General features: G+C 66.0%; 4 protein-coding genes across 4 annotated transcripts; 1 reads left to right on the plus strand and 3 right to left on the minus strand.

Moving 5' to 3' along the window:
• The first annotated feature begins 193 nt into the window (after positions 1-193).
• AMSG_11050 (uncharacterized protein) lies at positions 194-1,054 on the plus strand. Its single transcript, XM_013897570.1, has one exon. It carries the CDS (start codon positions 343-345, stop codon positions 982-984), a length of 642 nt encoding a protein of 213 aa, XP_013753024.1. The 5' UTR covers positions 194-342; the 3' UTR covers positions 985-1,054.
• A 79-nt stretch (positions 1,055-1,133) lies between these two features.
• Positions 1,134-3,113, minus strand: AMSG_12412 (uncharacterized protein; the record flags this gene model as incomplete). Its single annotated transcript, XM_013897580.1, has 2 exons — positions 1,134-1,560; positions 1,690-3,113. The coding sequence occupies 2 exons, from the start codon at positions 3,111-3,113 to the stop codon at positions 1,134-1,136; spliced, it is 1,851 nt and encodes a 616-aa protein (XP_013753034.1).
• A 674-nt stretch (positions 3,114-3,787) lies between these two features.
• AMSG_11053 (uracil-DNA glycosylase) lies at positions 3,788-6,338 on the minus strand (the record flags this gene model as incomplete). Its single annotated transcript, XM_013897571.1, has 2 exons — positions 4,992-6,338; positions 3,788-4,905 (listed from the first exon to the last, which is right to left on the minus strand). The coding sequence occupies exons 1-2, from the start codon at positions 6,322-6,324 to the stop codon at positions 3,788-3,790; spliced, it is 2,451 nt and encodes an 816-aa protein (XP_013753025.1). The 5' UTR covers positions 6,325-6,338.
• Positions 6,339-6,407: 69 nt separating this feature from the next.
• On the minus strand, positions 6,408-10,651 carry AMSG_11054 (uncharacterized protein; the record flags this gene model as incomplete). The annotated part of the gene is made up of 2 exons (XM_013897572.1): positions 6,408-10,138; positions 10,165-10,651. 2 exons carry the CDS (start codon positions 10,649-10,651, stop codon positions 6,408-6,410), a joined length of 4,218 nt encoding a protein of 1,405 aa, XP_013753026.1.
• Positions 10,652-10,731: the final 80 nt, after the last annotated feature.

Raw genomic sequence — 10,731 nt, forward strand, 5'->3', positions numbered from 1 at the left:
ACTGCCCTGTTGTTTCGTCAGACGACTGCCCCCCCCTCCCCCCCCCCCCCCACCCCAGGGAGAAGCATTTGAAACTGTTTCAGCATCATCTGGAGCAAACGTGAACTCCACCTCCTTTGCGACAGGTGGCTCTTCAGAGCGCGCACGCTCGCCGCTATGGAGTGTCACGGCGATTGCACTCGCAATACGGCCCCCGCACGTCGCGGCGTGTCCGCGCGATCAAGGTCTCCAAAGTCATGTCGCCGCACATTGTCATGACATTGATCTTGCAAGTCACTCGGCCTACGAACGCGCAAGAAGCGTAGCCACAACGCCGGGGCTCGAGTCGGCGACAAGTCTCACATGCGGGTAATTCACAGCCCCGCAAAAGAATGGAAACACTCTGCACGCTTCCGCGGCAAAAGGGCACGGCACCCAACCCCCGCAGCCGGAGAGGACGTATCATATCTCGTCTGTTCGAACTCGAGGCAAGGACGTGCAACAGGGCAGAAGCATGACGACAACAATGGTGGTAGTCGTGCTGGCCATGGCAGTGGTGGCGGCGGTAGCGGCGAGCGAGACAGCGGTGGCGGAGAGCGAGACGACGGGACATGCCGTGTGCAGCTGGATGGACATGGACATCAAGACAGAGTACCTGGCCAGCTCGCTGTGGTGCTGCCAGATCCCGCGGCCGGCGACACTGCAGACGACGATGGATGTGTTTCCGCACGGGGAGAGCGTCGCCGTGGCGTATCTGACCTACGCGCAGGCATTCGCATGCCAGGAGGAGAACCCGGTGGACATCCCGGACGTGGAGTTGGTCTACAACTCGACGGTCATGGAGAGTGGCCATCACTACGTGTACGAGACCGGGATCACCGGCATCAACTCGCCGTGGTCTGCCCTCCTCGGATTCCATTGCATGGACAAGGCCGGCTGCCAGTTTATCGTCCCGAACATCACCGTCGCCATTGCCTACTGACGGCACACCACGCGCAGCTGTAGCCATCCTCCCAACCCGCTCCTGGTTGTCGACTGGCCATGCGATGTCTGTAAAAACGAGCGAGAGATTGTGGCCCAAAGTCGCGCGGCAGAGTGGAGCACGGTGGAGCAGAGGGTGGAGCAGAGAGGCGAGGGGGAGGGGAAGGGTAGCTTCAATGGCAGGCCTTACCGTACTTCTTGAGGCGGTGGTAGTTGTATGGGAGCGGGACGACAAAGCCGGCGACCATGGCGGCGGCGGCGGCGGCAAGGCCCTCGGGCGTGGTGAGGCTCGGCGCGCCGCCGGTGAGCCACCAATCGACAGCGTTCTCGGCCGACTCCATGGCGAGCATGGAGCCCATGGACATGCCGGCGGCGGTGGATGCGGCGGTGGACCAGGTGGGGAAGCCTTCCTTCCACTTGAGCACGGCGGTCTCAAGGGCCAAGGACGTTCCGATGCCCGACGCCATGGCAATGCCCATCATCATGGCCGGTGACATGGTCGGCGCGGTGGCCGAGAGGTACGTCAGCGCGCCGAGATCGCCCACGGTGCAGCCGACCAAGCATCGCGTCGTGTTGGCTGCCGCCCGCTTCCACGTATGGCTGCATCGCCAAAAGCCTGTCATCGGTATCGCGTTTGTTCGGATCGTGCTGCAAAGTGTGTGCGCGTGGGCGTCAAGTGTTGCCGCTTGGGATGGTGGAGCGGGAGTGGAGCGGTGCGGAAGCGCTTACGCGGCAAAGATCTTGGCGGCAAAGGCCATGGCGGCGTTGCGGGCGGCGACCATCTGCGGCGGATCCTGGGCCGTAGGCGGCATCATGGGCGCGCAGTGGCCGGCGTCGTCGTAGAGGACAAACTGGTTGGCGCCGACGTTGGTGGCGTTGTAGACGGAGAGGTCGTGCCACGGATCGACGAGCGAGTTGATGAAGAGCACGTTTGTCGAGTCGGGCGTGTTGCCGCCAAAGAACGCGTTGGTGGCGTCGGTGTCGGCAAGGCCGGGCTTGCCAAAGATGGCGCCGTTGACGGTGTTGGCGAAAAAGTCCATGTCGACGGCGTCCGAGACGACGACCGAGCGCGGCGAGTTGAGCGGCTTGTAGAAGCCAAACTCCGAGTACTTTTGCCAGAACCACATGCGGCCGCCGATGGCCGACGTGTCGATGCGGGTCGACGCCTCCTGCTTCATAAAGTCGAGGTCGTTGCACTCCGAGTGCGAGCCGCCAAACTGGTAGTACAGGTCAAGGAAGGCAGCAAACGGATCGGCGGCGGCCGTCAGCTGGGCACACGCCGGCTTCAGCGGGAGCGCCGGCGGGTTGTCGTACTGCACAATCTCCTCGATCCAGTCGACGACTGCACCAAACATGAACAGGGCCTTGGAGGTGTTGGTGGCGTCAAGTGAGCCGCAGATGTTAAACTGCGAAGCGAGCTTGTCGCGGCCGGCGGCCGAGGCAAACATGGTGTCGATGGTGGAGACGACGTCGGCAATCTTGGCCGCGCACGCCTCGCCGACCGACTCGCGGGTTGTCTCGTCGTAGGCGGAAAAGTCGTTTGCGGCGAGGACGGGCGCCGAGAAGGCGAGCGAGCCGTTGGCAACCTGCGGGTACTTGCTGCGGAACCAGGACGAGAGGGCGCCCGAGTACGAGCCGCCGACCACCAGAGTCGGCCCGGTAATCTTGTACGCTGTGCGGAAGTGATCGATGGCGGCGGCAGTGTCCGCCAGCGCCTGCTGCGAGGTGAGCCACTGGAGGTTGTCCACCGAGAGATCAGCCGTGACCACCGACTCGCCGTAGTAGCGGTGCTCGAGCGAGAGCACAGCGCCGCCATGGGCGACCGCCACCTCGTACGAGATGCCGCCTGCGGCAAAGAAGCCCGATGCGGGGCCCTCGCCGTTGATGTTGACCACAAGAGGGCCTCCCTCCACGTAGTGGGCGTCGTTGAACCACGTCCGCTGCTTCCAGCTCGCGCCTCCGCCCGACGCCGAAAAGTGGTCCCGCGGCTGGTCCAGCCAGGTCACCGGCGGAATGGCGTCGCTCGCCACAGCAGCCTCGAGCATGGGCTGGGGGATACGGACGTAGCCCGCCACGCCTGCCACAAGCACGGCCGCCATGATCAACAACGTGCCGGCCTTGTGCATCTGCCGCTGCTGCTTGCTCCGTCTCATCGTCGTCATTGTCTTGGTCACGTGACTTTGCCAATAGAGTCGGGTGACTGACTGGCTGGCTGGTTGGCTGGCTGGTTGGCTGGCTGGCTGGCTTGTGCTGGTTTGTGCGAGAGGGCGGGTGCTGGTGGTGTGCGGGGAATACTGGACAGATTTGGCTATCGGATTGGTCCATGTCCTCGATCAGCCAAGGAGGAAACTATGGGTGACCAGATGGGCGGGCCTGTTGTGGTCAACGGTGGTCGAGATACCGCCCAATTCTTGCCTTGATATCGTGTGTACGCGAGCCATCGAACGGCGCTCACGTACACGCGGTTCGCCGTGCCAATCGGTACGATGTGCTGGCAAAGATGGTCAGCACAGTAAATGCAAAGAAATCTCAAGTTGTCGCGCCAGCGGAGCGACCGCTCGGCCGACAACCGGGAGTGTTACTGTCCGAGATGATCATCGTGGAGCTCAGAGCGGTCAGGTCTGGCGTGGCGGAAAAAGCAAGAAGAATCGAAGATCAGCCAAAAAACCGCCCGCCTGGGGTGCACGACGTGATCGGCAACGCAATGTGGTGCTGCTGTGAGGAACAATCGGAAAACATGTGTGACATGTGTGAGTGTGTTTGTGTGTTGTGAGTGATGGTGACTGTGGCTGAGTTGATGGCGGCGATTTGGCTGTTTCGTTTCTTTTCAACGCGACTGCGGCGACGACGACCGCGATCGCGGGCCGGCGCCGGTCCGTCCGGGCGGCGAAACGGCGCGGACACGCTTCTGCACGTCCGAGGAGACGTACTTGGAGCGGAGCTGGGAGAACTTGGCCTCCGATGCGGCGCGGTACTCGGCGATGGGGTTCGAAGCTGAGGCAATGGTCGATGCGCCCGGCGCGGCAAACGCGGGGCGGCCGGTACTCATGGCGAGCGGCGAGATTGAGGCTGACGCTGGCGAGATGAGCTGCGTCGAGGCTTGTGGTGAGAGCGCGCGCGGTGAGGTCGACGCCGGGCCGCCGACCGGCGAGAGGGACCTGGGCTGGTGCTTGACGACAAAGCCAGTGCCGACAACCGGGCCTGGTGCGGGCGCCAGCTGCGGCGAGAGCGCCGACGGCGACGACGCCCGCGGCGAGATCCGCGGCGATGTCCGCGCCTTGGCCATCGCCGCGTACTTGCGCCGCAGTTCGTCGGCACGCTCGGCCGCGCTCTTGAACGTCGGTGAGGTGACGGCAAAGCTCGAGTACGCCAGCGAGGTCTTGGTGGCAAACGCCGACGGGATGGTCGACGTCGACGCAAACTTGAGGCTCGGCACCGAGGCGCGAGCGCCGGCACCGGTGGCGGCTTGGGCGGCAGGCGCGGCGTCGGATTTGGCGTCGGCCTCGGCTTCGACCACAATCGCAGCGTCGAGGAGCATGTCCAGCCCGATGGCGCGCTCAAATGTGTAGACTGGCTCGTAGGCGGCGTCGTCGATGGTGAGCGCGGCGAGGGCGGCAGCCAGCTCGTTGTCGACCGAGGCGGCAGGCGCAGGCAGCGCGGCAGCAGGCACAGTCAGTGTCGGGACTGTCGGCAGTCGCCAGTCGACTGGTGACAGACCAAAGCCGACCAGAGCAGCGTTGGCGGCCGAGAAACAGCGCGAGCCAAAGAAACCGCGCGAGGCCGAGAGCGGCGACGGGTGCGGCGTGGCGATGACTGCATGGCGGGCGGTGTCGACCTTGCGGAGCGCCTTTTGCGCAAATGAGCCCCATGCAAGAAAAACGGCGTGCGGGAGGCGGGCAGCGACGGCGGCGATAGCGGCATGGGTCAGGGCCTCCCACCCGCGGCCTTTGTGCGAGTTTGCCTTGTGCGCCTCGACGGTGAGGACGGCATTGAGAAGGAGGACGCCGTTGGCGGCCCACGAGGCCAGGAACCCGTGGTCTGGGCAACAAAGCCGTCAATGTCGTCGGCCAGCTCGCGGTAAATGTTGGCTAGCGACGGCGGGACATTGATGCCCGGCTTGACCGAGAACGACATGCCGTGCGCCTGCCCGTCGTCGTGGTACGGGTCTTGCCCGAGGATGACGACCCGAACCGCATGCAGCGGCGTGGCGTAAAAGGCCGAGAAGACCTCCTCGCGCGGCGGAAAGACCTGCTTGCCGGCAGAGACCTCGCTGGCAAGAAAGCTTTCGAGCTCGCGGATGGTCCCGGACTGCAGGACCTCGCGTAGCGCCTCGGCCCACGACGACTCCATCGGCGGAATGAAGGAGAGGCGGAGCGGCTGGCCAGGCGGGGGCGGCGAGCCGCTAACCGCACCCGGCGCATCCGAGAGCGACGTCCGGGTCTGGACCGCCGGCGCCCACCAGACCTTGCGGCCCTTGCCGTCCTTGTAGAACTCGCCCTTGTTGTAGATTTGGAGCCAGGCCTCAAACCGGGCTTTGTCCTCATCGCTGCCGTATTTGTCGAGTGGCGGGATAGAGTCAAGGACCTCGGCGACTATGGCCCGGAGCTCGCGGCCGAGCACAGCTAGCGCGCCCGTGCCGCTAAGCGCGTCGACCAGCGGGATGTGCGGATCGAGCTGCAGCCGGTACATCAGCTCGGCGCGGAGGTAGTTGCCCACGCCGTTAAAGTACTTTTGATCGAGCAGGGCGTCCGCGAGCGGCTTGGCAAACACTGCCGGGCGCTTGGTCTTGGCTAGTGCTGCCGCCACGTGCGCCTCCCACGCCTCGGCCTCGCCGTACGGACACGGCGAGCGGCCGCTCGACCAGCCATCTTCCACGATGCGGCCCATGTTGAGGGTATCGACGTAGTAGACCGACGCGGACTCGCCCAGAATCATGAGCCGGGTTCCCTGTGGAGCGCCAGCCTCGCCACCGCCACCGCCATCATGCGCACCAAGCCCTGCACCAGCTCGATCAGCTGGACCATGGCGGACGACGAGCCACTTGCCGACCAGCCCATGATTGCAGCGCCAGATAACTGGAGCTTGGTCCTGGCGAGCAACAGGAGGAGCCAGAGCAAAGCTACCCAGAGCACAGGCCGAGGCATGGCTGCTGCTGCCGGTGGCTGTCGACGCGGCGGTCGCTGGGCGCAGCTCAAGTCGCAGCTCTTTTCCACGGGCACGGGCTGAGAGCGAAAAGGCGGTGAATGGAAGGTTGGCCGGAGGCACCTTGCCACCGGCTACAGAGACCACACGGGTAAACCGTGTTGTTGCCGGGAGGGCAGAGATGTTCCGTGCATACCGCGCGATCTCAGGCAGCTCGGGCATGGTCCTGGTCTGCCTGGAGTGCGGTGTGTGCGTGCGTGTGTGTTTGTGTGTAAGAGGCGGGCGGAGTGAGGGGAGAGTTGGGTTTACATGGTCTCTGTCTCGGAGGGCTCGGCGGGTTCGGGGGAGGGCTCGGCGGGCTCGCGGGTAGGTTCCGGATCGGCGATGGGGGCGGTGTCCGTGGCGACGCCAACCTTGACCTCAGGCTCGGCGGGCTCGGGGGTAGGTTCCGGATCGGTGATGGGGGCGGTGTCCGTGGCGACGCTAACCTCGACCTCAGGCTCGGCGGGCTCGGGGGTAGGTTCAGGATCGGCGATGGGGGCGGTGTCTGTGGCGACGCTAACCTCGCCCTCAGGCTCAGCGTCAACCTCAGGCTCAGGCTCTGGCTCAGGCTCAGCCCCGACCGGCTCGGGGGCGGCGGGAAGCGGCCGCCGGACGATGGCTGAGCGGTGCTCGACATGGATCCATGTGGCAAAGGTCGGCTCGAGGCGGGCGGTCCGGTCGCCGAGCTGGACAGCGAGGCTGTGCGAGGCGACGTTGTACGAGCCGGGCGAGGAAAAGGCGACGTGGAGGGCGACGGTGGCTGTGGCCCGCGGCGCGAGATTGATGGCCTTGTTGTGCGCGGCGCCGAGCCACATCCACGGCACCGTGGTGTGGGCCGGGACGAACCGCGCGCTGGCAGGCGTCGCCAGCGAGAGGTTGGTGATTGTGAGCGTGAGGTCGACCAGGGCGAGCGGCGAGGCGCCAAAGTCGTGGTAGACCCGCTGCTCCGGGCCGAGAAGAACGTGCCGGACGATGACGGCCGGGTCGACTGCGCGCGACTCGTCGACCTCGGCGACGTGCTCGCTCGGCGCCGCACCGCTGGCAGCAGGAGTACCTGGGACCCGCGGCAGCGGGTGCCCAAGCGAGAGCACCGACGCCGGCGGCAGGATCGCCAGGCCATGGATGGTTGGCGGCGGGTTCGGCGCCGCCACGTTCCACGCCACCAGCGCGTGGACCGAGAGAGGCGCAAAGTGGGTGCTCGCCACATTGCGCGCATGCGAGAGGAAGCCCATAGCTGCAGGCGAGGCCGAGAGCAGACTGCTGGTGTCCGCGTCCGGCTGCGCCAGCGCCAGTGCCGTGGGCACCGGCACCGCGTCGGCCGCGTCGGGCGCGACCGTCACGTGGTAGTGGAGTGTCACCGAGCCGCGCGACGGGACGACCGGCGCCGCCTCGTCGGCGTCGGCACCGCTTGCGCGGGTGAAGCGCATGCCGGCGGCGACAAAGGTGACGTCGGTGACCACAACCGGCGAGCGGAGCAGGTTGTCGACCGACAGCGCATACAGCAGCGCGGTGGGTGATGCCGGCGAGTCAAGCACATGCCCGCGGCAGCGGAGCGATGGCACCACGTTGGTAGTAAAGTACAGCCGAGCAAAGCGGTAGAGGCCAGACTCGGTCGCTTCGTCATTTGCCGGTCCGGTGTAGTAGAACAGGACATGGACGTCGCGCGTCCCGAGATGGCCCGAGAACTTGAGACGGAGCGTGAGCTCGCGCGACTCACCGGGCGCGAGCTCCAAGCCTGCTCCGCTGCCGTCCCCACCACACCCGTCAAAGTACATCAGCGAGCCGTCAAAGGCGTCGGTGTGCAAGACGCCCAGCCCCGAGTCCGGCTCAAAGACGGCTGCGCCCGGCACCGAGCACTTTGCGCGCATGTAACTGAGCGGGCGCTGCCCGGTGTTGGTCAACCGCAGCGGAATGGTGACAACAGCATGATTGGGGACCGTGGGCGGAGCGACCGGCGCAGTCACACCGTCGGGCGCAGTGACCGCCAGGCACGGCAGCGGCGGGACGACGTCGAGGGCGAGCCGCGCGTCGGGCGCATAACTGACCGAAGTCCGGTCGGCGACGGTCTTGAACAGGCGCGGGCCGCGGCCAGAGAAGGCGACCCGGCCCTCGATGGCCGAGTTGAGCGAGAACCGCAGGCCGGTGAGCGCAAGGTTGCCGACCGAGTTGGGCACCAGGCTCAGCGTGAGCTTGCGTCGCTCGTTGGCCCCGAGCGTGAGCTCGACCGACGTGGCGGTGTAGGCCTCGGCCGGCGTCGCCGTCAGCCGCAGGCTCGAGAGCACCAGCTGGACCGCCAGCGGATTGACCAGCTCGAGCTCGACCGCGATGGTCTCGCCGATGACGTGGATGTTGTCGTGGTGCGGGACGGACCAGGCGTTGTTGCGCGGCGCACCACGGACGGTGCCGGCGCGGAGGAGCTCGTCCTCAAACGAGCGCCACCACGCGTTAGGCGAGGCAAAGTCGTGCGGGGTGTGAAGAGCGGCAAATGCGTACGCGAGCGCGGCCGGTGGCGGGCGCGAGTACGGCGAGAGCACCCGGAGCGAGGCCTCGTCGAGCCGCGGCAACGGGAGGTCACGGGCCTCGGGCGCGGCGTCGCCCAGCGCCGAGTTAGCGCCCTGCACCACTCGGATGTAGTTGTTGAGGTAGGTGGCCTGCACGGTCGGCGACTGGACCGACGAGGCGAGCATGGGGCCCATGGCATCAACAGAGCCGTCGCGGTCGCCGAGCTTGAACGTCAGCCGGGCCACGTTGTACCGCAGCGTGTCGTGCGAGCGAAGCCAGCCGGCGGCGGCGGCGCTCTCGATGCGGAGGAGGGTGGTGTAGAGGCGGAGCGCGTGTGAGGCCTGCCCGGCGTCGGCAAAGCGGTTGGCGGCCATCATGGCGTACATGACAAACTTGCGGAGCTTGGTGGTGGGAAAGACGGCGAGGAAGCAGTGCGCGACTTGCTCGAGCGAGAGCGCAACAAACAGCGGGTTATTCTGCGACGCCGTCATCTGCATGACGCAGTGGGCTGCCGGAATAAAGGCCCGCCGCTCGCGCCAGAGCTTGTAGTGCAAGTAGAGCGCGCGTTTGGCGTTGGCGTAGTACCCGGTCTTGTGGTAGATAACAACTGCCGAACCGATCGAGCTGTTGACGTCCTTGTGCGAGGCGTCGTAGAAGAGAGTGGCAAGGCCGAGGGCCTCCTGGGCGCCGGCGTAGTACCGCCACGCCGACTCCTTGCGGTACTCGTCGAGCGCGAGCGAGTAGACCGACGCCGCCAGCGGATAGTCTTGCAGGAGAAAGGCGAGGTCGGCGAGGACTCGGAGCTGCGCGCCCGGCGACTTGTAGTGAAAGATGAACGGCGGGCCTGCGGCGGCGTTGGGCAGCGGGCCGTCCTTCTCGGGCGACTTGGATGACTTGAACCACTTGGACCACTTGAAGCCCTTACGCGAGACGGCAACCCGTTCGTGGAGCGCGTGGACCTTGCGTCGCATAAGCGGCACCAGAAAGTTGACCGCAAAGTTGGTGACAAACTGCGCGAGCGCGTCGATGTCGGCCGGCCCGAGCAGCGCACCGGGTGCAGGTGCGTCGGCCGGAAAAGCAAAGGTCGATGGGCGGCCGGATGCCCAAAACCGGGGCGGGAGGGCCGGGCCGGCGTCGCCGCCGGTCGACACTCTCACCAGCGCAAAATTCGACTGCGAGTAGAGCGAGGCCATGCGGGCGTGAACAGTCGCCGGCGTAGTCTCAGGGTTGCCCGAGCATGGCGCCTCCCACTCTTCTTCGTGCAGAATGAGGCGAAAGGCGGTGAGGTTCGGGTCCATGGCCCCGTTCTCAAACATGGTCGGCGGGACCGACGACGAGTAGAGGCCGGCGAGCGCCTCGATCGGGGTCGGGTTCCGGGTTGTCGAGACCAGCAGCAACGCCACCGGATGGTCAAACGACTCGTGCTCCGAGCCACGGAGCGCGTCGGCCAGCGTCTGGTGGTACGCATCGTACCACGGAGTCGGCGAGACGCCTGTCGCGCCCGCCCGGAACTCGCACCGGCGCCCGACGACCCCGCCGCCGACGACAACGGCGCGCTACCGGCTGTTGCCGACCCGGACGTGCCGGCAGTCATGTATGGGCTCGGAGGCGGGCGCTGGCGAGCAGAAGCGTAGTAGTTGAGGTACGAGGCGACCGAGTCTGGGGTGGAGAGCTCGGGCGGCGGAGGAACATCGTCGGGCAGGTCAGGCTTGTGCTTGGAGTCGACGCGAGCAGCAAGAAGGTCAGCAAGGGCTTCTGTGGGAAGGGTCTGCATCCACTCGAGCGGACGAAAGGCAATGCGGAAGTTGTGCATGTCATACGTCTGGCCATTGAGGTTGCCCGTGGTGACGGGACCGGTCAGCGAGGGCAGGCATGCGCCAAAGGGGGCAAAGAGGTCAGCAAGAGCCAGCGAGGAGGCAGAGGCCAGTGCTTGGGCGTCAAGGGTGGAGAGGACAAGGACCGTAGGCTGAAAGGTGTTAGTGACCAAGCTGTGGTACGGGTTCATTTCCCCGCTCGCCAGGCCGCAGTGGCTGGGGAGGAGTGTGCTGGGTGGGACGAGGTGGGGGTGGGTGGGTGGGGGGGGGG

Source organism: Thecamonas trahens (genome assembly GCF_000142905.1).
Source record: "Thecamonas trahens ATCC 50062 unplaced genomic scaffold supercont1.68, whole genome shotgun sequence".
In the NCBI taxonomy this organism is placed as follows: domain Eukaryota; order Apusomonadida; family Apusomonadidae; genus Thecamonas; species Thecamonas trahens.

Excerpts from the sequence above, each read along its gene's own strand:
- AMSG_11050 (XM_013897570.1), top strand. The coding sequence starts at position 343 with ATGCGGGTAATTCACAGCCCCGCAAAAGAATGGAAACACTCTGCACGC.